The sequence below is a fragment of the Aristolochia californica genome, unplaced genomic scaffold (genome assembly GCF_029961685.1).
Source record: "Aristolochia californica isolate CCGP_79_NKW_82.1479 unplaced genomic scaffold, dmAriCali1.0.hap1 SCAF_4, whole genome shotgun sequence".
In the NCBI taxonomy this organism is placed as follows: domain Eukaryota; kingdom Viridiplantae; phylum Streptophyta; class Magnoliopsida; order Piperales; family Aristolochiaceae; genus Aristolochia; species Aristolochia californica.
Window position 1 is genome coordinate 46,017,662 of NW_027182103.1, and position 23,512 is coordinate 46,041,173.

A 23,512-nucleotide genomic window follows, 5' to 3' on the forward strand; every position below is an offset into this window, starting at 1 on the left:
TCGGATACGGATTACAGCAAAAATGGCTTATTCGGGTTCCAAGAGGCGCTTTGCCTCCAGTACTGTTAAAAGCCGAGTTTCATGCATCAAATGATACTCAAAGATCTTCTGTCTGGGTTGTTTGATCTTTAGATCTTGTAAACAGGCAATAAAGTGAGAGGAAAAATGGACAATATCTTTGGGAAAAAAAAAGCAAAAAAAGTGCCGTAGCATTCTCTGTGAGTTTTTTTGGGAACTTTCGAGACCTGATAATTGATATGTGATATCCTATCTTATCATAAAAAATGAAACAAATAAAGCCGGCCGCTTCCACTTTTGATTTCTGGTAGAAAAGTGTTCTTTAAATGGGCAAAACAAAAGTTTGATTGAACCAAGATAAGATGTTTTCAAGTGAATGAAGACAACTAAGTTTGATTCCAGTTAACATGTTTGAGCAGACAAGAGCCCCATGGATTCTTTGAAACCATAAAAATGAAGAGACCAGTAGCCTCCAAGCTACTGGATTTCAGCCATAACTCTCCCGTTTCATGGCAAATTTTAGTGTGCTTTTAGTTTTTCCCCGAAATGACTGGCTGTCTAATAATACAAACGCATAGGTTTAATCGGACCGACAGCTTCAATTATTTGTCTAATTTATGTATAGCTTTTTTAATCGAATCAAGTATGAGTTTAGACTTTTTAAGTATTTTGAAATATATTCAGTTAATGTAAGAAGGGTCCTTACTATTACTCGTTGCCTTGGACGAGATTGTTAATTTGAACTAGATTCAAATAAAAGAATTTGATTGCTAGATCAGGTTTAACAACGTTGGTCACTCGTAAAGACAGATTGCATAGTCAAATTGCAGTGGAAGATCCTGTGTCATCGACAAAGTGTCTGAACTGTAACGTGTTGTAGGAAAAAAAAAAGGCCTCAAATGAAGGTAGAAGACGAAGGATTGTTTTCTCGATTTCCTCTTCTGCAGTTAAGATCCTTGGCTAAGCTCTGTTGGCGAAGGAAGAGACAAGAAAACGGAAACACTCCCGAGAAAGAGAAAGAGCTTCTGTTTCACTGAGAGACCCGAGACGAGAAATGAGGGAGCAGACTAGGAGACAACACCAGGGTCCCACCACTCACCATTGCGAGCACCACACCCACCTTCCTAATGCTCACTGCCCGATGGACAAAATCACAATCTCTCCTTCCCCGCGCCCTCTCTTATACCTCATCTTTCCTCCCTTTCCCCCTTGCTCTATATCTCAATTTCTTCCCCCAGTTCTAAGTCCCCTTTCGAAATTCCTGTTTCTCACTGAGAAAAGAATTACATCGAGTGTTGGAAGATAGCGGCTTGATCCACCTCTTTGTGGGTTTTCTTGTTCGCGAGAGGAAGACAGAAGGGGGAGCTGAGAGATGCACGGTGGTGGTGGTGGTGGTGGTGATTCTTCTGGTAGTTCTAACAACGGGTCCATGTCGACGGTTTCGAAAGCAGAGGTGATAGAGCAGGACTACGTGGGCCTTTCGGAGGTCTCGTCATATTCGAAGCCCAGTCGCATGGAGGGCGAGGAACTCGAGCTCGGTCTCGGCCTCGGCTTGGGTCCCAAGGCAAAGCCTTCTGTATGGGGGGAGTATTGCAGGATTCTCACCGCCAAGGATTTTCCTTCCATTATCTCTCCTGCTGCTTCGCCTTCTCCGGCGGCTAGGCCAGGTGTTGCTGGTACAAAGAGGGCCGCTGATTCTGTGCCACAGGAGGTCGCATCTAACTCTCCCAGGTGATTCCTCTCTCTTTACATTTTCCTTCTCACTTTTATTTTCTGCTGAGATTTTCGCCGTGATAAAAGCTCCAAAATGTAGTAGGATCGTTTGCAGTAAGTCTTGCTAATGGGGTTCCAACTTTTTAACATTTTCATCTTCCTTTTGGAAATTAGTTTTGATCATTCAGAGTGGGCTTTATTTTCCTTGTTGAATCCTTAACGTTTCCTTTTCTTTGTTTCTTGTGATGTCCTCCGAAACTGGGTGGAAGGATCGAGGAGTCTCTGTTCCGTTGTAAATGAAATGTGATTCTGATGCAGTCATTAACAATTAAAAAATGGTACAGGGAGAAATAGAATGTTCTTCATTCTCGTGGTTTTAGATATTTCTTGTTGACTGGGGATTTCAGCTACTCATTCAATAATTTCTTCTCTTATCTCCATGTCTTTTTTTTCTTTAATTCCTTTCCATTTGCATGTTCACCAGCATCCAAATTCTCGTCTCTTTGCTGAGCCGGGGCCTTTAAATTTCTCCTCTTTAGTAGTTGCTCAACCCATTCTCGTTTCTATTATCTGAAAGTACACAGCTTGTTGGCTCTCTTTACTCGTCCCTGATTTTTTTTCCTGAATATGATTTCTTGCTTTTATGCAGCCCGGTCGTGGGATGGCCGCCTATAAGAGCTTACAGAATGAACAGCTTAGTTAACCAAGCCAAGGCTCTCTCCGAGGATACCGCCGCTGGTAACGACGATAATTCCAAAAAAAATGCCATAAACTCGAATAACAAAATCAACAACAACACCAGCAATATACGGGAGAAAGGACTTGGAAAATCCTTATTTGTGAAGGTCAACATGGATGGGATTCCCATAGGAAGAAAAGTGGATCTGAGTGCTCATGCTTCCTATCAATCTTTAGCACAGACGTTGGAGAACATGTTCTACAAACCTACCACCAAAAGTAAGTTTCTTTTTCTCCTTCACAGTTACTCATCATTCAATACAGACCTCAACTAAATCCATCTATAATTAAGCTTGTGTTATAACTGATATCGGGTGTTTATGATTAGGCCAAAGCAGAGCCTCAGATCATGAAGTGAAAGCAGAAACACCCAAGATCTCCAAGCTGTTGGATGAATCTTCTGAGTTTGTTCTCACATATGAGGACAGAGAAGGAGACTGGATGCTTGTAGGAGATGTTCCATGGGGGTATGGCGGCAAACTCTTTCAGTGCTTGTTTAAACTGCTTCTAACTTATAAGGATCTGAGTAAACAAACACCGGACAAGATGGGAAGCTCCAAATACAAACAGTGTAAATCCATCTAATATAATTATCAAAAGGAGTCGCTAGTTGTTACCCATCTGACAGCTAAACTGGTTTTGACTTCTTTTCCAACAAGAAGGCCTTATTTCTTGTGCTTAATGTCTAATCTTATTTTTTTAATTGCAGAATGTTCTTGAGCACCGTGAAGAGGCTTAGAATCATGAGAACATCTGAAGCTAATGGACTTGGTAATTGCTGTTTTTAACTGTATTGGCTACTGGGTTTTGTTTTTCTCCAGCCATCTGATGCAATGTTATACATCCTTGAAATGCAGCCCCCAGGATCCAATACAAGGCTGACAGGCAAAGGAGCAAGCTTGTCTAGTATCATTTTGTGCACGCTTGAATGAACTGAATTGAGACCTAAAGGAACTAAAGACAGAACAAAAAAAAAAAAAAAAAAAAAAGAAGAAAAAGGAAAAAGTGGGTTGGATTGAGAGCAAAGCATTTCGCTTTTTTTTTTCTTTTAAATATTTGCTGTTTTTTTTTCATCATTTCTGGTCCCGTTTGTGGGAAGTCCAGCCTTTTTTGTTGGTCGCTCACCTTACACTACTTCCTTTTCTTCGGTTCTTTCTGTAATATCTTATACGTAATGAGTAGATGACTGGTTTCTTCTTGCTGTAAATAAACATGGAAGTCCCTCTGTGTATGGTTTTTGTGGATTTTTTTCTCGAGCACTAATGGTTGATGATATTGATTTATAAGAAAAGACAAAACAATTACTCTTAGGCCCTATTAGTGCCCATGGTTAGAAATTTATATCCCAACAAAAAATGATTACAAAAATGATTAGTTAATTCAGTTTCTTCTCCCCAATATTGAGACTATAAGCTAGTTAATTAGTTCCTCTAAATCAGCTTCATATTCTTCTTCGTATTGTCCAAATTCTACATCATCGCCAGTGGTTTCTCTCGTTCAGTTCCTTCGGCGCTCACAACGAAACATCCACCTGTCATTTCCCAAAGCAAACAGTGTCACAACCGTAATTTGATTTTCCGTGCTTAGGCTACTTTGGCTCATCTTCGTCACTAAAAACCGCGCGACTAGAGCCGAACTGACTCGTTTTCTGGAAGTCGACGAAAGGCGCCGGAAGGGGAAAATACCCAGAAGCCCCGCCCGCTGAAAGGAATATAACGCCCGCGAATCCGTTCTTTTTATTACTGAAGAATCTCTGTTTCCAATATATTTTTTTGCCCCTTTCGATACAAGAATCTCATCTGACGGGAGCGGATTTGTCGCTGTTGAACAGCAGTGGGCGTTTCGCTCCTTTGCTGCTTTCAAACCCTAGAACTACTGGTCGCTTTTCTGTTGAGCTTTGATCATTCTATACTTCGGATTTCTGCCTAGTTCTTCCTGGGTTTTATTTCTTAGGTGCGTGATTCTCTCTCATATGTAACTGATGAACACCTTTCGTCTTCGTCCATTTGGGCTGTGTAGGGAATTTGCATTTCGAGCAGTTTGTTTGTCTTTTCACTTACCGCACGTGCATGTTTGTGTTTCGGCTCTTTCATGTGTGCTGCTGTTTCTAAACTTTTGCAATGTCCGTAGATTGTATCCGTAGATTGTAAAGTGAATTGTATTGCTTGTTTGCTGTCGCTAGTAAATGATTGTCCGGAAAATTTTAGGTATTGACCAATTGGTTTCTATATTGGATCGAACTCGATTCTTAATAATGGTTAAGATTTAGAGTTTTCAGCAATGCGACCTTTTTATTTACTATGTAAGAAGAGAAAGCTGCTTCAAGAGCACTATTTACTATTTACTATGATCGCTTGATCTAATGCATTTGCTTTTGTTTCTTCTTTTCTCGAGCAGGAACTCTTACCTTTGTGTCAACAATCCGTCAAACTGCACGGTATGGGAGATCAAGAAACGGAAGTTGAAAAAGAACTCGAGGACAAAAAAGAGGAGGTGGGAGAGAAGAGCATGCAGGAGGAAGATGCGGAAAGTGATTCTAATGATTCATTTATCGTTGATTCAGATGATGAAGAGGTATCAACTCCCGAGGATGAGTGTGAGTCAAATTTTGAGGTGAGTCATAACATTTTTTTTAAATTGTTTAGATTTTATTTTATTTTCTTTATAATGGCCCACCAACATGGACTATAACAGATTCTGAATACTTATTGATTCTGTTTTCTACTTGTTATGTCTGTGCTAAGTTAGGTGACTCATTTTGTGCTTGTGTCATCCCCACTTTGTTGGAAGTTGTTGAATTTGAATCCTGTCAACTTAGCTAAAGTATTATTCATCTTGGAGCATGTGTGCTACTAAGATAACTGGAAAAGGTTACCTATGAAGGAATTGCATAGTTGTCAGTCTTAATTAATTAAAACGATTTGATTGCTAATGTAGGCTCATTTGCAGATGTCCTGACTTGTAGTGAGTGTTGTGCTTTAGTTTGAATGCAATGTACATCTTGGTAGTTCTATTTTGTCCCTCGGTTTTCTTGTTGAGCTGCCTTGACTTGTCTGTAAAATATTCAAATGAGGCGATGAATGATCATGGAAAAAGGTAAAGTTTGTTAAATGCATGCTTGCCAACCCTATTGCCCTGTGGCAATTGGTATTGTATTTGTAGAGCACACATGGAAGGTAGAGAGACGATTTTGTACAGGAAGAATCCCACTGCATGTGTGGCATAGTTATTCACATATTATCAGTTTGTATTTCCAATAAAAAACCATAGATTGTCAATTGTCAAATATTCAGGGTTTATGAACAAAAAGGGAAGATGAGGTTGCTCTGTGTTCAATTCTTAAAGAAATTGTACATACCACTCGCCAAATGCCTCTAAATAAAAAACTTAAGACTTGCCAGCTTAAATGCTGCTGGAGACAATTTTAAGTCACGGAGATATTTCCTTTCAATCCAATAATATTTGGTTTTTTATTGTTGTATTATTTTCTGTTTTGAATTCTTGATGTAGCTCTTCTGATGTTTTTTTTTTGATAAAGTAGCTGTTCTGATGTACTTCTTCTTCTTTAGGAAATGCTCGTTTGATGTAATTTTTTCTTACTTTTTTTGAAGAAAAAGGTCATTGAGGCCTACCATCCTTTCAATTGGAACAACTAAATATCTACAACCACATAAAGTTGCTTGGGCCCACACTATTAGCTAATACAAGAAAAGAGAAGAATAAATGTTTTGGCTGATAAATGACATGACTTCCTCCAAAATAAAACAAGAAAGAAAAGACCTCCTTCCAGAACATTGATAAGCCCCCTTGCAATAGTTGATAGGTTCCTCCTTGTCCCTTTTGGGTCTGCCAACCTTCCGTCTGACATTGTTGATTGTTTTGTCTGAAAATGATGTTGTCTATATCATTTGGCTTTTATTATTCTACCTTTTCTTTTTCTTTTTTCTATCCAAAGGTATTAGGCAATTGATCTGTTCATTAACCCTAGTAATTTTTATTTTATTTTTATCTTTGTTGTTTGCTTTGCCTGCACCCCTGGTTGTGGGAGGAGCAGTTGTACCTTATTTCCCCTTCTCAATAAAATATCTCATTCAATTTTTCTCAAAAAAAAAAAAATGGTTGTTTTGTGTTTATGAGTGTATTATATTCATGCTTGAGTAGACATGGTATTTTTGGTTTTCTTCCTGCAATTTTGTGGATGTTCATGTGTACTTGCATATTTGATTTATTTTTCTCACACTTGAAAATGTGTTGTCCCTCACTTTCTATTGTTTGCATATTTGATTTATTTTTCTCACACTTGAAAATGTGTTGTCCCTCACTTTCTATTGCTTGAGCATGAACTATAGTATGTTTCATTTGCTCCCAGGCCCCTTTAACTGACACAGAAATTGAAGAACTAATTGCAGAGTTCTTGGAAGTTGAAAGCAAGGTATTCTTCTTCTTGGTTTTTATGTCATTTCCGTTATCACCTTTTTAGTGATCAATTTGTCCTCCATTTTCCTGCTATTTTCTTCTATTTTCCTTTTTTTTCTTCTCTCATTCTAATTTTTAGGCGGCAGAGGCTCAAGAATCTCTGGAAAAGGAGTCACTTGCACGAGTGGAAAGTGAAGTTAGAGCAGAGTTGGCACAAAACCTTCATGTGGATGAAGTTAGTTTCTGCATTGATTGTGTCTATATGTCCTTTTTAAGCCTTTACAGAGCATGCATAACTGATGTCGATTTTGTCTTGTGAATAGCTGGAAGTAGCTGTAGCTACTGAGATGAAGACATTTGTTGAAGACTGGGAAGAAGTTCTTGATGACTTGGAAGCAGAGAGTGCTCTTTTGTCGGTGTGCTTCTTTCTTCTTAGTTTTTTTCTTTTAATTTCAAGTTTTATTCAACTTGCTATCTGCTAAGCATCTTCCAGTAGAAAATGGATTGTGGACCTAGTAAACTTTTCTCTGATGTTTCTAATACCATTACATTTGATGTTTAAGGGATGCTGTAATACTTGTGTTGATGGTCATTCTCACACACTTTTTGATTACAGGAACAACTTGATGGGGCTGGAATTGAGCTACCTAGTCTTTACAAGTACATAGAAAGTCAGGCACCTAGTGGTTGCTCCACTGATGCTTGGAGGAAGCGTATACACTGGGTTGGGTCTCAGAAAACTGATGAAATTACAGAATCAGTAGTAAATGCTGAAAAATATCTACAATCATGTAGACCTTTAAGAAGGTATGGCTGGTTTCTTCCTGGGTCCTGAATTAATGATTTCCTCTCTGTTAAGGTCATATTATTTATTCTTTTCCTTTTTGTGGTCAGACAACGTGGTAAGTTGTTGGAAGAAGGTGCTAGTGGGTACCTTGGAAGAAAACTTGCAATGGAAGAGAATGAAGAATCAACAACGGGAAACTCTGAGAAGGATTGGAGCTCATTTAATGAACTTCTTCAATCTCATAGGCCTTCTATTTCTTTTGGTAGCAAGCATTGGGCTTCTGTTTATTTGGCTGAAACCCCCAATGAAGCTGCAAACTTGGGGCTCAAATTGCCTGGAGTGGATGAGGTAGAGAACCTCATTAAACTGCTTCAACATACAGTAGATTTTCACCTGCTTCTCTATCTTCATTTCTCTCTACCTCTCTTTTCTCTCTCTCTCTCTCTCTCCTCTTCTCCCCCTTGTTTTCTGATTCTGTTTCCTCTCTGGTGCAACTGGAGTCTTATGCTTATGGCCGAATTTTATCTTCTTTAGTAATTTAAGGTCGTTCCTTGTGTACTTTAATCGGGGAATTTCTAATTGGTTTACTTTTATCACAGGTGGAGGAGATTGATGACATTGAGAATAATCCTAGCGATCCATTTTATGCGGTTGCAGTAGCATCTGAGAAAGACTTAGACCTTTCTGAAGAACAAAAGAAAAATTTTAAGAAGGTAATGAAAACTTTCAATTGCATTAACTTTGTACCTAAAGTATAGTGGCTTCTGGTGTCATTTTTGCTGAGATACTGTTTACGATTATTCATTGAATGGTTGGTCCTGCTGTGCCTATTATTTGTTTATAAAGATTATAGCATAAAAAATTCTGTGAAAATTATGATACTGCAAGTTACTCTTACCTGACTGAACTCGTCATTTTCATCCATCAGACCTTTGTTCCAAATATGGAGGCTATTCGTCTTACTCTGGCCCTTTTGGCCTTTCGCAACTTCACTGAAATTGTGATTCAGGCTCTCCTCTTTGTACTCAATTTAAGGATCCTTTGATTAAGCCCTTGTGGTGGAGGGTGATTCTGGAAGTTTTTTATTTGTTTAGTTTGGGGATGCTGGTCCCCCTGGTAATTCCTCCAAATTCTCAATGAGATCATGGATATAATAGAAATCTTGTTATCTTTTGGGAAGCATGCCTATAGGAGAGCTAACCACCTTGTTGACTCCTTTGTTGGTTAGGAATGTGGTTATTGGTTGACATTCTTGTTGTGGAAAATTCTATTCTGATGGATTAGTTCCTGTACTTTTAGTTCCTTCTTTTGTATATTCTTTGCTCTTTATGTAAACTTTGCTCCTCTCTGGGCCGCTTTCTGAATTCTTTTTTCTCATGGCGCTCTTGAAAAGAAAGAAAGCTTACAGACAAAATAATTTGTAAGCAGTCAAAAGTTGTTGTCCAAAAGTTAACAAGTGGGTGGAAATTTTTTTGTTGCAAAGATGTTCATCTGGCGGAATTTCAAATAGGTTATTATTAATTTTTGTCTTTTGTTTCTACTATTTTTATATTTTTGTTGGCAGGTAAAAGAAGAAGATGATGTAAAAGTTACACAGAAGCTACAGTTTCAACTGAAGCGGAGACGTCACAGATGTCGGCGCTATCAGGTAGATTCTTGCATCAGGCTCATTTTTTGCTTAGAGCTCTTTGTTTTGAAGGAGCTAATCAGATGTAACTGATGAAAATATGCACTTTGATTCCAGTTTTGACTATTTCTCTATTTGGTTATGATAGTGAAATAAGTACTTCATCCACAGACATTATTTTCTCAGTCAAAGATATGACCTTTTTATCTTTCCACCTTGTTCATATTCTTTATACCAGGACTCCCTTCAGAAAGAGGTTTCATCAGTTGATAGAGTTATTGAAAGTGAAGTACACAATTCCATATCCTTGAATGAGAATGGTGAGCTTGTTTCAGGGATCAACCAATCTTCTGAGACTGGGAATGAGATTTTGAGTCAGAACTTAAAGGTTGAAAAAGTTGGCAGTGTAGAGGCACCTGAAGCCATTGAAGGGAATGTGATAGTAAATGGTACTTCGGTGGATCATTCTGGGTCCAAGCGTTCTTATGATTCAGATGATTTTGAAAATGATGCTAAGAGGAGCCGAACTGTCATTATAGATTCTGATGATGAAGTGCATGTGGTGGAAAAAATATCTTCAAATGGTACTTCTTGTGAGACAAGTGCTGTTGCACGTTCTGCACTGAAAGCTAGGAAAGCAATTGATATTGTAGATGCTGATGCTTTTCCATCTCCAAGTCCAATTGGGTCTCGTTTCCTTGTGGCAGAAGATTCTATGAGTTTTCACTGCACTGCGTGTTCTAAAGTGTTGAGGGTCTCTGAGATTAAAAGGCATCCATTACTAGAGGTTATTATATGTGAGCATTGCAATTGCATGGTTGAAGAAAGGATGCACCAGAAGGTATTGGTATTTGCATGAATATTTTGCTACTGGGCAGATATGTGTTGTACTTATCTTCATTGTTTATCATACTTATGTGATATCTGGGGTAATGCAGGATCCTGATTGCACTGAGTGTTACTGTGGCTGGTGTGGGAGGTCCAATGATCTAATTAGTTGTAAATCATGTAAAATTTTATTCTGTACAACATGTGTGGGAAGAAACTTTGGAGAAAAACGCTTCTCTGAAGTTAAAGTGTCTGGTTGGATCTGTTGTTGTTGTTCTCCAGCCCTATTGCATGAACTTATTCGTGCATGCGACAAGGCTCTAGAAGCTGCTGGTCAGGTGTCTTCAAGCTCAGATAGTGATTCAGACCTCTCAGATTTTGGTATTGATGTTCGAATCAGGTGATACAAGAAAGTTATGTTTACACTTCTTATAATACTTACTAGGATGTCTAGAACCAGATTACAGTGGATAGTTGAACTAATTTCAGCTGGCTAGCTGCTATCTGATCTAGTTGGTGAGACTTGATAGTGCAAAGGACAGTCTTTTCCATAATCGCATTGCATTATGAAAATTGGGGCCTTAAATTCTTTTAGATTGAGTAGGAAGAATTGGTTATGTTGCCATAACCTATACCTGTCAATACAGCAGATTCAAGAGAGGCCTGAATGGCAGCTGTTCGTATTCATGCAAACTTAGTTACTTCAATTATGTATCAGTTTGAAATATTGTTGACATTTTTGCTGTTCTGGTCAAAATGTAGCCTGGATATGTCATTTTATTCTGTCGGCTAGATTCTTCTTTCAAACGCTGGACTAAATATACAAGTTGCATCAACACTATAAACAAATCTAATGGAAACTTGCCCTTTTGTTTTTTGCTGGTTCCAGCAGCAAGAAACGACAGAATCGGGGAATTAGGAGGATACTGGATGATGCAGAACTTGGAGAAGAAACCAAGCGTAAAATTGCAATTGAGAAGGTCTTTTTTTGTTTTTGTTTTTATTGTGTTTTTAAAGTGAGTGGTTCTATTGGATTTAACCTTATGTTTAGCATGAGTCTTGTCCTTGTAGGCTCGTCAAGAACATCTTAAGTCATTGCAAGGAAAATCTTGGAGTAAGAGTACTGTGAATTCTAATGGAACTGCCCTTGAAGGTGCCGATTCTGAAGTGCTAGGTGATGCAATAAAAGGCTTCATAGTAAATGTCGCTAGAGAGGAGAATGAAGAAGCTGAAAGGATCCCTCCCAGTTTATCAGCAAAACTAAAACCTCATCAGGTAAGTTTTCTTTATCTTATACAACTTTTATTATCATCATTTAGAAGTTAAATGCCACAAGGGCTTTTGGCTCAAATTCAATTTTTGAAACTCCTAGCAAAATTTAGAAAGTCCTTGAGTTTTGTAAAAATTTCTAATAAAATTATCAAAACTCCACAAAATATTTTAAAAATTTTCCAATAAATTGCTAGAAGTTTGAAAAAATTGTTTGAAATCCCTCCCTTGTTTCCTTCATCATTCATTCATTCCCTTTTTTCACCATGGCTGACAAGATTGGTCTGATGTCAGAAATAACTGTCTGCTTCCATCTGACAAAGACAAAAAAGTATGTTTAGAAGAAGGCTCTGGTATCTTGTGAGGCCAAACTCGTGTTTTGTTTTGGAATTCATTTATTTTATGGTTTTGAGTTCAGAACTAACTTGTATTTTCGTGCTTGAACCTCTTTATTATCTTGTTTGGTTCGGATTTTGTAATGGGAAATGATATTTCCTTTTATTGTAAAATTTTATCTCCTTATTGTGGGATCTATGGGGTTGATTATTTCATGCTTGATTAGTGGGATAAAACTGCTATCACACTGATGTAAGTTTTTTCCACTCTATGAGTGGATCTGTCTGATTGGACTTCTTGAGATTATGTTTCTGTTCAAGGGGAGAAGGAAGAAGTTAAATAATGAGAACAATCTGAACCTTCCTTATTCAGTTTGTTTATATTTGTTTCCAAGTTGAGACTCCATGATACAATTCCCCAGCTTGAAAGGGGGTCATGGTAGAAGGTTGTTGGTGTTCATGAAATTTTGTCCAAGAATCTATGTATAAGATGCAAAATTCAAGTGGTCATACACAACCAAGAATTTGTGTGAAATTTTTGTGAGACCAGTTGTTAGACAAAGTTAACTCTACTCAACATATTTGATCACAAGTCATGTGGAAGTCATCCATTTGTTGGCAAGCTGAGCATTTCATTGTTTTTTTTTCCAAGTCTGATTTATTTTGTGAAAAAAAAATGGCATATTCAACTATGGCAAGCTGGTCATCTATGATCTACTGGTGCCAGCATGAGGGGGAGTGTGCGAGTATATTACTTTATGTGAATATAGTAACAGTTCTAATGTAATAAAGAAACTTGAAAACAAAGAGTTTGTTGTACATTGGAGATTAAATTTATAACTAGAATCTGACTTTAACTATGAAACTTTTATGTTGGTAACTGGTGAAGCTTATAAATAAGGGGTGATAGGCCAGTAAGATACTCGAGAGTTCCACTCTCTTAGGATGTCTCTTTCTCTACTTTTACATTCTTACAAGAAGCATAAATGTTCTTTGTCACAATTGATTTCATTAGTTTGATGGCTACATGTATAGTCAAGTCTCTTTCTGGGAAAGAAAAACACCTGCGACTCGAATTAGCTTTATTATGTATTTCTCTGGACAATATAGATTCAAAGGTGTGCTGAGTTGTCTTTTTAATTTTAATGTAGATTGCAGGGATACGATTTATGTGGGAGAATATTATACAGTCGGTCAGAAAGGTTAAGTCAGGGGATCGGGGTCTTGGTTGTATTCTAGCTCATACTATGGGCCTCGGCAAAACTATTCAGGTTATGGTTACTTCTTTTGATGCTTTTGTAGGTTTGCAAGTTTATTTTTATGTTAATTATTGCACTAGAAGCAGAATAATACGGTCCTTAATACTGTCAGCTAATGCAAGATTTGAATAATTTCTTCCACTTAATTTCCATATTTGAGTGCTTTCTTCAAATATCTGAAACTGGTATGAATTTAAAATTTCAAAAGAAGTTCTTAGATAAATTATTAGGCTTTCAGATTAGCTACATCTTGAATCAATCTGAAGTTGAACCTGAGAAGAGGCCTTGCTGATTTGGGGGCTCTACTCTGTAGCTATCTCTGCTCACTTCCTGAAATCCACTAGCTTAGATGATCAATTAATCTCAGGTGTTCTCAGAAACTTGGGCTATGTCCCCATGCTTGCTGAAGTCATAAAGTTTCATCCTTTCTTAATTAGATTTTTTAAAGCCAGCTCTCAGTAGAATTCTTGCTAATATATAGGAATAAAAAAGAAAAAGGTTGATTAATTTCCAGTTTCCTGGTGACTGGGTGGTGCTAAAATAATTCTGCCCCACCATTGTGTCTTTAGCACCTTTTTTGAAGAAATTCAATACATTGGTAAGATCTTGCTGTGATGGGATCCCACTCAAACATTCTTATCTTTCAAGAGAAATACTCCTAGAATTTTGTGGATTTGGATAAATTTTATTCTCATGAGCAATTATTCTAACTAGAATCTTTTTAAACTCTAATCAAACTCTGTTTGTTTTTGCTTGATATTCGGATAAACATTATATTGATTTAACCACTAAACTGTATGTGTAGGTCATAGCATTCTTATACACTGCTATGAGAAGTGTTGATTTAGGATTAAGAACTGCGCTCATAGTTACACCTGTAAATGTGCTGCATAACTGGAGGCAAGAATTTGTGAAGTGGAGACCTTTGGAACTAAAACCGCTCCGTGTGTTTATGCTTGAAGATGTTTCCAGGTTTGAATACTTGTTTCTTACTCATGGTATGGTTAATGGCATGCTCTTAAAGCCAAAAGCCTTATTGTGTTGTCTTTTTTCAAATGATTGCACATTTCAATTAGTCATAATTTTTTCCTTTTAAGTAGTTTATTTTAAAAAAATTATGTCCAATAAATGCTCTTATTACTTGTTTCCACAGGGAAAGAAGAGGAGAGTTGCTTGCAAAATGGAGAGCAAAGGGTGGGGTCTTTTTGATAGGCTATGCTGCTTTTCGAAACTTGAGTCTTGGAAAGCATGTTAAGGACAAGTATGTGGCATCAGAGATTTGTCAAGCTCTCCAGGTGCTTTTCTAGTATGCAAAACTTTTTCTTCTCTTTTTCTTTCTATGGTTCTTTATTATTATTTTTATTTCTCCTCTAATTTCTTGATATAAGTATGCTATCTGCATTTTCTTGTCTTTGTAAGACTTAATTTTTTTCTGGGGCTGCATCTGACAAAAAACAGGGGGTTAGACCTACTCACTTTGAAATTATTACATTGATTCAAGTTGGGTCTAGCTGGCCCATGATGTCTGAGAGGTGGTCTTAGCCTCCATATGAGGTATGAGTCTCCTTTGTTTTTTTTTTTTTTTTGAAAAAGTAGGTATGCGTCTCCTTTCAAAAAACAACAAAACAAAAAATGGTATAAAATGGTATATCCTTTGTCTCCATTGATTAAGTTTAATAGGTTTTTCTTGCCTTTCTAAGACAGATTGCACTGGATTTCCAACAATGCCTTTCTGAGTGAAATACCTTCCTGGATTCATTGTATTTTTTCTACTTGCTTGTTTCCTTGATGGTGCTTAATCTCTATCCTATTAAATAAAAATACTTACTAAAAACCAAACTCACTTTTATTTTTTATTTTTTTATTTCCTATAACAATGAGAAAGAAACTTCATGAATGGATACATCAAAGGAAAAGAAAAAAAAAACAAAACAAAGTACCCTCTTGATTTCCTCCAATACCTTCCTGGATTCGTTGTAATTGTTTTACCTGCTGGATGCCTTGATGGTGCTTAATCTCTATCATTTTAAATAAAAAATCACTTGCTAACAACCAAACTGACTTTTATTTCTTTACTTTTTTTAATATGAGAAAGAAATTGCATGAAAGGATACATCAAAGGAAAAGAAAAAAACAAAGTACTTGCAATAAACGTAGAAGGAAAGGCATAATTAAACGGGTTGCCTAGATGCACCCTCCCTAGCCAAAGAATCTGCCAACCCATTTGCGCTTCTTGGACTATGGCACCATGTAATAGACAAGGTGCTAGAAATGTAAAAACATTTCATCTTAATACAATAAAAATCTCCCTGAAGAAGATGTTGTCCCTGAAACCCAATTACAACCAAAGAATCTCCCTCAACAGTAAGTGGTGCAGAAATCTTGGCTGAGAAAAGCCTCAAACCTTGAAGAAGGGATCTCAATTCTGCCAATTTGGAATCACACCAGCCAACTGGTGTAGAAAAGGAAGAATATTTTTTTGACAAAAAAAAAGAACATAATCTGTAGGGCCTGGAATAATCTCACCTCTACCAGCCAGCTCACGATTGCCACAAGAGCTACCATTAAAGTTTAACTTAAGAAAACCAAGAGGTGGACAGGGACCAAGAAATGAGTTTGGGAATTGGATGAAAGGAGATAGAGATTCACTTTTCCAATTATTTCTGATGAGAGGGCTGGAAGATGGGAAGTCTCATGAAATTTAGTCACCCAAAATGCTTGACTGCCTGAATGACACTAATACTTTTTTTTTTTTGCTTTTTTCAAAATGTTTGTCCATTGTGACTCTTTCCGAAGATTCCAAGAAATTGCAGTAATTCAAAGCTTCTAGAAGTTCTTTCCAATCTTTCTGTAAGGAACCATAGCTGACTGCTCAAGCATTGCAGTGAAATAAGAGGAAAATCATTAATTAGGACCAAATTTTATTGGTGCATGCCAAACTTGCCTAGAAAGTGGGCAAAATATTAGCAAATGCTTGATGCTATTAGGATAATGTCCACATGATTTGCAGTTTAGGTCTTCAATCATATTTTCCCTTTTCTTTAGCTAGCAAGCTCACTGTTTAAATTCTATGAATATGCTCTGTTGAAAATCTCTGTCATTGTTTTCATGTTTTTAGTATTTAAACAGAATATTTGGTGGAAGACCTGAATGTTAATCAGCATGATATTCACTTAATATTCAAGAGACTGGTCTCTGAAGAATTTCAATAACTTCTCTGTTAACATCCAAGCACACTGGTAATACTTTATGAATCTGCTAAGTTGAAAATTTTGGCATGGATTTCCTGTTTATAGTTTATAACATAAAATGTTAGGTAAAACTAGTGAATTTTAGCTCAAGGAATTTTTCATGAGCATGTTGCTGTGAGTAATACTTTCCTCATAACTTTGGCGTTGGGGTTTCTTCTCTCCCTCTCTCTTCTTTAATACAAAGGTTCCAATGTCCTCAAAAAACTTAAAAAGAAAAATTGAAGGAAAATAAAAACAAAAAAGTGAATGTTGATCTGCATGATATTCACATAGTCTTTCAAAATCCAGTAATCTTTTTGAATGGTAAATAAGTAGCTTTATTTGCCAATAATAACCATAGCTGTTGTATACTTTGTTGATGTCTTTGACAGTGCTTTCTTGTTTATATCATATTTACATGAAACTGTTACTTCTGATTCCATTACCTGATAACGATCTCTCTTTGTTAGAATGTGCCTGATATATTTGTATGCGATGAGGCTCATATGATCAAGAACACAAGGGCTGACATCACCCAAACCTTGAAGCAAGTGAAATGTCAAAGAAGAATTGCACTGACTGGCTCACCATTGCAGAACAACTTGATGGAGTATTATTGCGTGAGTTTTTCTTTCCAGTTGCTCTCTGCTTTGGTTTAGTAATCCAAATATCTATTTATTGTCAATGATTATTTGTGTCTAATATGTTTGTGGAGCAGATGGTTGATTTTGTACGTGAAGGTTTTCTAGGCAGCAGTCATGAGTTTAGGAATAGGCATGGCTCTTCACCTATTCTGACTTGCTAAAATTGTGCATGGATCTTTTCTAAATTTTTTCATGTTTGATTTGTAACTATATGCAGGTTTCAGAATCCTATTGAAAATGGACAACATACTAATTCTACCTCTGATGATGTCAAGATTATGAACCAACGGTCACATATCCTCTATGAACAATTAAAAGGATTTGTCCAAAGGATGGATATGAATGTTGTAAAGAAGGATTTGCCTCCAAAAACTGTGTTTGTGATCACTGTCAAACTCTCGTCATTGCAAAGAAAATTATATAAAAGATTCTTAGATGTACATGGCTTCACAAATGTCACAAGTGAAGAGGCTATCAGGAGAAGTTGCTTCTTTGCTGGATATCAAGCATTAGCTCAGGTACCATTTACTTGTATATATGTCTGGAACCTGGAAAAGTTGGACAACAAAGTTTGGTTTACTGCTGTTACTATTATAACGATAATGACCATTATTGGTAGATATGGAACCATCCTGGGCTCTTACAGTTGGCCAAAGAATACAAAGATCGTCATAGACAAGAAGACGCTGTTGAGAGCTTTTTAGTTGATGATAGCTCTAGTGATGATAACATGGACCAAGACATACAAAATGGAGGTAAGAATATTCTATTTTGTTCTGTGAGTGCTTGAATTGTATTTTCTGAAAATATGAGAATTAATCCATGTTTATATCAGACGAAGCTAGAATTTTTCTTTTTTTAAGGATAATCCATTACCTAACGGGACAATGATCTGGATCTCTAATTCATATATATCACATCGCTTTAAGGCTGAATAATTATGAATTATGAGTCCAACCAGTTTTTTGGTGATAGTGAGAAAAAGGAATCCATTAAGAAAGCTTCTGGAGTACAAAGGTAGATAATTACATCATGAGAGATAATCTCAGCTCTAAAAATAAGAAAATACAAGAGACCCAAAAAAGGAGAGAGTTGTCTGCAGCGAGGTTTTTCAGGGTGACCCCCTTCCCTAGCTAATGCATTGGCACTCCTAGGGGTGTATAAACAGTGTCATACTTGAGGTTTTACAAATTTAATCTATCTCATTGAAGAACATAAAAAATGCCCTGGTGAGCCCGTATTCCTGGTGACCAATTAATAGCTGCTGCTGAGTCCCCTTCCACAACTAGGGGATGGAGAATCTATAGGAATAACCAGTTTGATTCATCCAACAATCGAGAGCTAGTCAATGTTATGAGTTATGCAAATGAGTGGGGAGGTGGTTATTCTTCATTGAATAGGTTTTCCAGTACTTTTTTAATTGGCAAACAAAAGTTTGAATCTGCTCAACATAACAAATATCAGAAAGTCGATTGATGACTGCTATCATACAGAATTGTATTATGCATAATGAACATGATATACTTTATTACCCACTCATGATTTCTATGATAAGTTTTCATTTTGGCGATGATAGCAAGCTTGAATAGGAATCTTTTATTTATGCAGAGAAATTGAAAAGCAAGCATGACTTCTCACACCGAAAAAGTGAAGAGAGCTTCTTTCATGAGGTATTGCCAAGCCTTGATTATTGGGGAATTCAGTCCAACCAATTAAACATGAAACAGCTAGTTACCTCTCCATGTGCCCTCTTTAACTGAATACTTTTGGAGTGATTTGGACAATAATGTTGTATGAGAGTGTATCTCATTTACATTTATGCTAATGAAAGTGCCTATAAACAGTTTTCTTATGTGGTGGTAGCCAACATTTTTTTTGTAATGGGTTTAGTGAAGACATGCTTAATGTTGGATAAAGAAAATATCTCGGAAATTTCTTTTCTTTTTACATTTAGAGCTTGGAATTTTTTTATTATTAATCTTGTTCCTTTTTTTATTTATATGTTTTTGCTTTCTTTTTAATGCTTGCATCAATGCCTGTTGTGTATCAGGGAAGCTAATGGACTAATATTTCCTGAATAAGTTTGTCATAGTTTCTACATTTAAGATAAATTTTCATGTGTTTAATTTGTTTTCAATGATTATGATGCCAATGTGTATTCTCTTGAAAAGGTAAAAGAAAAAGAAGAACAACCCTGAAACATGAACCTTTGTCTGCTGCTATCGAGTTGCCCTCATATGACCTATTGGTCCTGTTTTGACCTTTGTATTCCCAACAAATTTATTGCATCAGTTGATTCTTTGTATCATGGCCAGTTGTTCTAGGATGATATATTTGTTTTAAATGATCAGTCTTGAAGAAATTTTGTTTAGACATTTTGTTGCCTTGCTGTATGACTAGCTTTTGTCTGCTGGTGAACATGTGTCTAATCATCCTGATCTCTGTTTCAGCAAATTGACTGGTGGAAGGATCTTCTTCAAGAAAAAAATTATAAAGTGGTAAATTATAGTGGTAAAATGGTCTTGCTGCTGGACATTCTATCTATGAGTGCTGAAGTGGGTGATAAAGCACTAGTTTTCAGCCAAAGCTTGCCAACTTTAGATCTCATTGAGCTATTTCTGTCAAAGTTACCACGAAAAGGGAGAGAGGGCAAATATTGGAAGCAAGGCAAGGATTGGTACAGGTGTGTGTGGATTATTTCTGCTTGCAGTAAGTATCGCATGTCAATTCACGCATCGTGTGAAAGGTACCTTGAGTTTGTGTTGTAGGAGTAAGCCAGTTTTTATTTTCTGGAAAAGATTCAGGAGATATTCTTGCAAATGCTATGGAATATTGTGGAAGTTAGGGAATGTTCAGATTTTGCTAGGGCATTTGAAATATAAAACTTTGTGGGAAATGTTCTAGTGACCATATGGCAAAATTTTCAGAAAATTACAGAATTTTGTATGGAAAAAGAAACACATTGTTAGCTACTTTGTCTACATCCAAGAGAATCCTATTCAAAAAAGTCTCACAGACTTAATGTTATACTTGTGTGAAAAGCTAAGTTATTCATAATTTTCCTAAATTAGATTCCTAATATTTATATGGTTAATTTATGAAGAAATGCTGACTAGGCCAAACATGTAATTACCTTGCCAAAGACTGAACGATTTGACTTCTGTGTCGTAGAACAAGAGTACCGTGCCTTCTTCACAAGCTTCCTTTTACTTATTTCTGAGAAGTTTCTGCTGATGTTAATTAAATACTTCCTTGTTGCGGTTAATGTCTCCTTGGAGTTCCTAAGGTTTCATGTATGTTCTCTTTCCTGAATATCTCTTTTTGGCTGGGTCACTATTTAATTTTGCAATAATATTTTCCATTACATTTTGGACCATGTTGCATGACTTTCTGATGGTCATATTTTCATGTGCCTGTGGTTCAGTAGGGACTTGGGATTGGGAGTGCTTTATTGTAGATTGGGTCTTTGGGTCATTGTCACATGGGCATTTTCTTCATTTGAGTTCTTTGGTTCCACTTGTACAGGAACTTGGAGGACCTATTCTCTGTTTGTAACCAATATTCAAAAAAAAAAAAGTGCTTTTAACTAACTGTTCGCTTGTCTAGAGAAACTCCTATTGTCTGTTTGTAACCAATATTCATAAAAAAAATGCTTTTAACTAACTGTTTGCATGTCTAGAGAAACTATGGAGGAGTATTTTCAGTAATATGCTTAGTGATAGCATAGACTTCTAACATCCTCAGTTTTAGAAAGTCTTTTTAATAAATAGGAAGAACAATATTGATTCGCTCTGGTTAGTAAAAATGTAGTAATTTACTTCACCTATATGCTCCACAGGCTGGATGGGAGTACTGCGGGGTCTGAAAGACAAAAGTTAGTTGAGAGGTTTAATGAGCCAAGGAATAGAAGGGTAAAGTGTACATTGATATCAACTCGAGCTGGATCTTTGGGCATTAATCTTCATGCTGCAAACCGCGTAATTCTCGTTGATGGATCATGGAATCCTACTAATGATCTTCAGGCTATTTATCGGGTTTGGCGGTAAAGATTTGTTTTAAGATCTAATATTTTCTGATAGATCAAGTATACCTTATAAAGCTCTACATTAAAAACTTCTTCGTGGCAGATATGGGCAAATTAAACCTGTGTATGCATATCGTCTGATGGCACATGGAACGATGGAAGAAAAAATCTATAAGCGGCAGGTAACTATCCAATGCAGATGCTAATTAAAATTTTATACAGATAAGTGAGGTTTTTAAAACCAGCCAATAAGTGCTATGAGTTTGACATTTTCTGTAAGTTTTTAACTAGGTGACAAAGGAAGGCCTTGCTGCAAGGGTAGTGGATAGACAACAAATACATAGAACTATGTCTAAAGAGGAGATGCTTCATCTTTTTGATTTTGGAGATGATGACAGCACAGACCCAAAGCTTGAGCAGAAATCCAATCAAGACATGAGCTACGAATTTGGAGGCTCCTCTATGAAAAAGAAAGGCCTACCTTTTTCCCAGGGAAGCTGTTCTGACAAGTTCATGGAAACGTTAGTTAGCAGATATTATCCACGGTAAAAACTTGACTTTGTTCTTTCTAAAAGTTATGAGAATCTTGCAGTAGGTTTGGTTTTTGTACACTTATTATTAACACAACTTTCTAAACATTTTACTCTTTTAAACCTTACTTCTGTAAGTTATATCACTCTTGGATCTTTTGTTCTAATCTCAGATCCTGTTACCAAATGAAAACCGTTATGTTCTATCTGTTTAAATTTTATTTAGTGATTATCATCTGATAAAAGTCTGTTTTCAAAAATAACAAGTTCCGACATGAGTTGCTAAACTAATGGGAGAAATTCAAAGAATATGATAATATTTTGTGGATTGAATGATAATAGTAGACTAAAATCCATCTCTCTCTAACATTTCATCCTTTATCTGCATCTTTGCACTTCATCTAGCAGTTCTTTGTTGTTCAGGATGTGGATTCCCATCTGACACTGCTAATTCCTCAACGTGTCATGGCAGTCCATCTGCCATGCCATGTCAAATAAATAGTCCCCCCTGGTTAAATCTGGAGGTTCTCTTCCTCCAGATCAAGCAGAAAATGTATACAGTTCTTTGTTCTGGTCGAATGCATTGCTCTTCCCATGGCTTGCATTGTTGTACATTATCTTAGTGATTCATTGCCTGGATAAAAACAGATCCAACTGGTTATTGAGCAGCGAGGGCAAGAGACGTGGTTGAACAGCTTCCCTTCTCGTGTGGCTAGTGATGCATCATTGCTGATGAGCACTGCAGGGTCAAGGGAGGCTGCTACTCCAGTCATGTGGCCTTGATGATTGTCACAGATTGAGAGTTGCCGGAGTATTGCAATGTCACTTACCATGGCAGCTAATGTGCTGCTGCAATTATGGATGTTGTGCTGGTGCCATTTGCCTTGTTACTTGAAGATTGACACGCAACATTTTTTTTTTTCGGAGAATCTCCTCCAAAACAATTACTGGAGGACAGTAATGATCCCCTATCGAGGTAGGTGGCAGCTGCATTGTTGTGACCAGAGAAGAAATATTAAGCTTTACCACTAAATCTAGAGGTTGAAGGTTCATGTGACAAGGCATGGGGTTCATGTGACATGGCATTCCATATGGTCTACCGCATCACATGTGAAAATTCCACGTGAATTTGGAGGTTGCACTGTTCCTATATAAGTATCGTTGCACTCATGAAGTCTCTGATAAAGAGCTTCTGTATCATAAGAGTCCGTTACAGGCAAAGGGGTTAGTGGGGCAACCTCTATAAAGTGGGCTCACAGACCTTCCTGTATCACTTTCATATGGTGCGGAAACAGGTTACATTTCTGTATTGTATCAAAGGTTCCATTTCTGAATTATGGCATTTGGCATTTCATATTGTTTCTTCTGTTTCATTTGATATCAGAAAACTTTGGGTTGTTTGTTAGATCTTATGTAATTGAGAAGCTGCGGCTGTTTAATAAGTTCCATTTGAATACTCTTCAGCTGGATTGCTAATTACCACGAGCACGAGAGCCTCCTGCAAGAGAATGAGGAAGAGAAGCTCTCGAAAGAGGAGAAAGAGATGGCATGGGAAGTATTCAGGCGTTCATTGGAGTGGGAGGAACTACAGAGAGTCTCGTTTGAGGAGTCATTGTCTGGGCAAAAGCCCGTGGCTACGGCGGCCCTAACAATGGAGAACAGTCTAAGACAGACCAAGCACAGTATTAGGAACCGAACTGTTCAACGGAAATGCACCAATCTCGCTCATTTGTTGACGCTGAGAAGTCAGGGCACGAAATCGGGTTCAAGTACCATTTGTGGAGAGTGTGCACAGGAAATCAGCTGGGAACGTCTCCACAGGGATGGTAAAGCGAGATGATGATTTGTCATACCGACTTGTCTATATGTCTCTTCAATGTTTTCTTTTGATTTTTGTAAATGTTAAATAGTTATATGTAAACGAGTTCAGAAGTCGATTCAACACTAACACCCATATCCTCTGTACAAATGAATTTCACAAATTAAAAAAGGCAATAAAAGAGAGAAATTGACCATTTTTTTGGTTCAACATTGAATGTCTTCTTCCCTGGGTTTTTTCTTTGTAGCCTATGATCACAAAATGTCAGGATTCCA

The 23,512-nt window shown here is 37.1% G+C and overlaps 2 protein-coding genes across 9 annotated transcripts; both read left to right on the forward strand.

Annotated features, from left to right (window-relative positions):
• The first annotated feature begins 1,199 nt into the window (after window positions 1-1,199).
• On the forward strand, window positions 1,200-3,680 carry LOC137962687 (auxin-responsive protein IAA12-like). Its single transcript, XM_068809699.1, has 5 exons — window positions 1,200-1,749; window positions 2,381-2,688; window positions 2,798-2,936; window positions 3,179-3,240; window positions 3,327-3,680. Exons 1-5 carry the CDS (start codon window positions 1,391-1,393, stop codon window positions 3,374-3,376), a joined length of 918 nt encoding a protein of 305 aa, XP_068665800.1. The 5' UTR covers window positions 1,200-1,390; the 3' UTR covers window positions 3,377-3,680.
• Window positions 3,681-4,025: 345 nt separating this feature from the next.
• LOC137962702 (protein CHROMATIN REMODELING 20-like) lies at window positions 4,026-23,423 on the forward strand. Of its 8 annotated transcripts, none has more exons than XR_011115155.1 (27): window positions 4,026-4,422; window positions 4,867-5,082; window positions 6,839-6,901; window positions 7,025-7,120; window positions 7,209-7,301; window positions 7,502-7,692; window positions 7,780-8,020; window positions 8,272-8,385; window positions 9,237-9,320; window positions 9,538-10,140; window positions 10,238-10,527; window positions 11,017-11,107; window positions 11,199-11,402; window positions 12,883-13,002; window positions 13,796-13,962; window positions 14,144-14,285; window positions 16,691-16,840; window positions 16,939-16,994; window positions 17,082-17,382; window positions 17,484-17,619; window positions 18,473-18,534; window positions 19,315-19,547; window positions 20,703-20,906; window positions 20,992-21,070; window positions 21,180-21,433; window positions 22,067-22,701; window positions 22,883-22,963. XR_011115155.1 is itself a non-coding variant. In XM_068809718.1 (26 exons), the coding sequence occupies exons 2-26, from the start codon at window positions 4,909-4,911 to the stop codon at window positions 23,256-23,258; spliced, it is 4,524 nt and encodes a 1,507-aa protein (XP_068665819.1). In that variant the 5' UTR covers window positions 4,026-4,422; window positions 4,867-4,908; the 3' UTR covers window positions 23,259-23,423. The 8 variants fall into 8 exon arrangements, 4 of the variants coding, with proteins under 4 accessions (XP_068665819.1, XP_068665821.1, XP_068665823.1 ...); XR_011115156.1 differs by having other exon boundaries at window positions 22,067-22,713; window positions 22,883-22,957; XR_011115157.1 differs by having other exon boundaries at window positions 22,067-22,394; window positions 22,883-22,931.
• The last annotated feature ends 89 nt before the right edge of the window (window positions 23,424-23,512 follow it).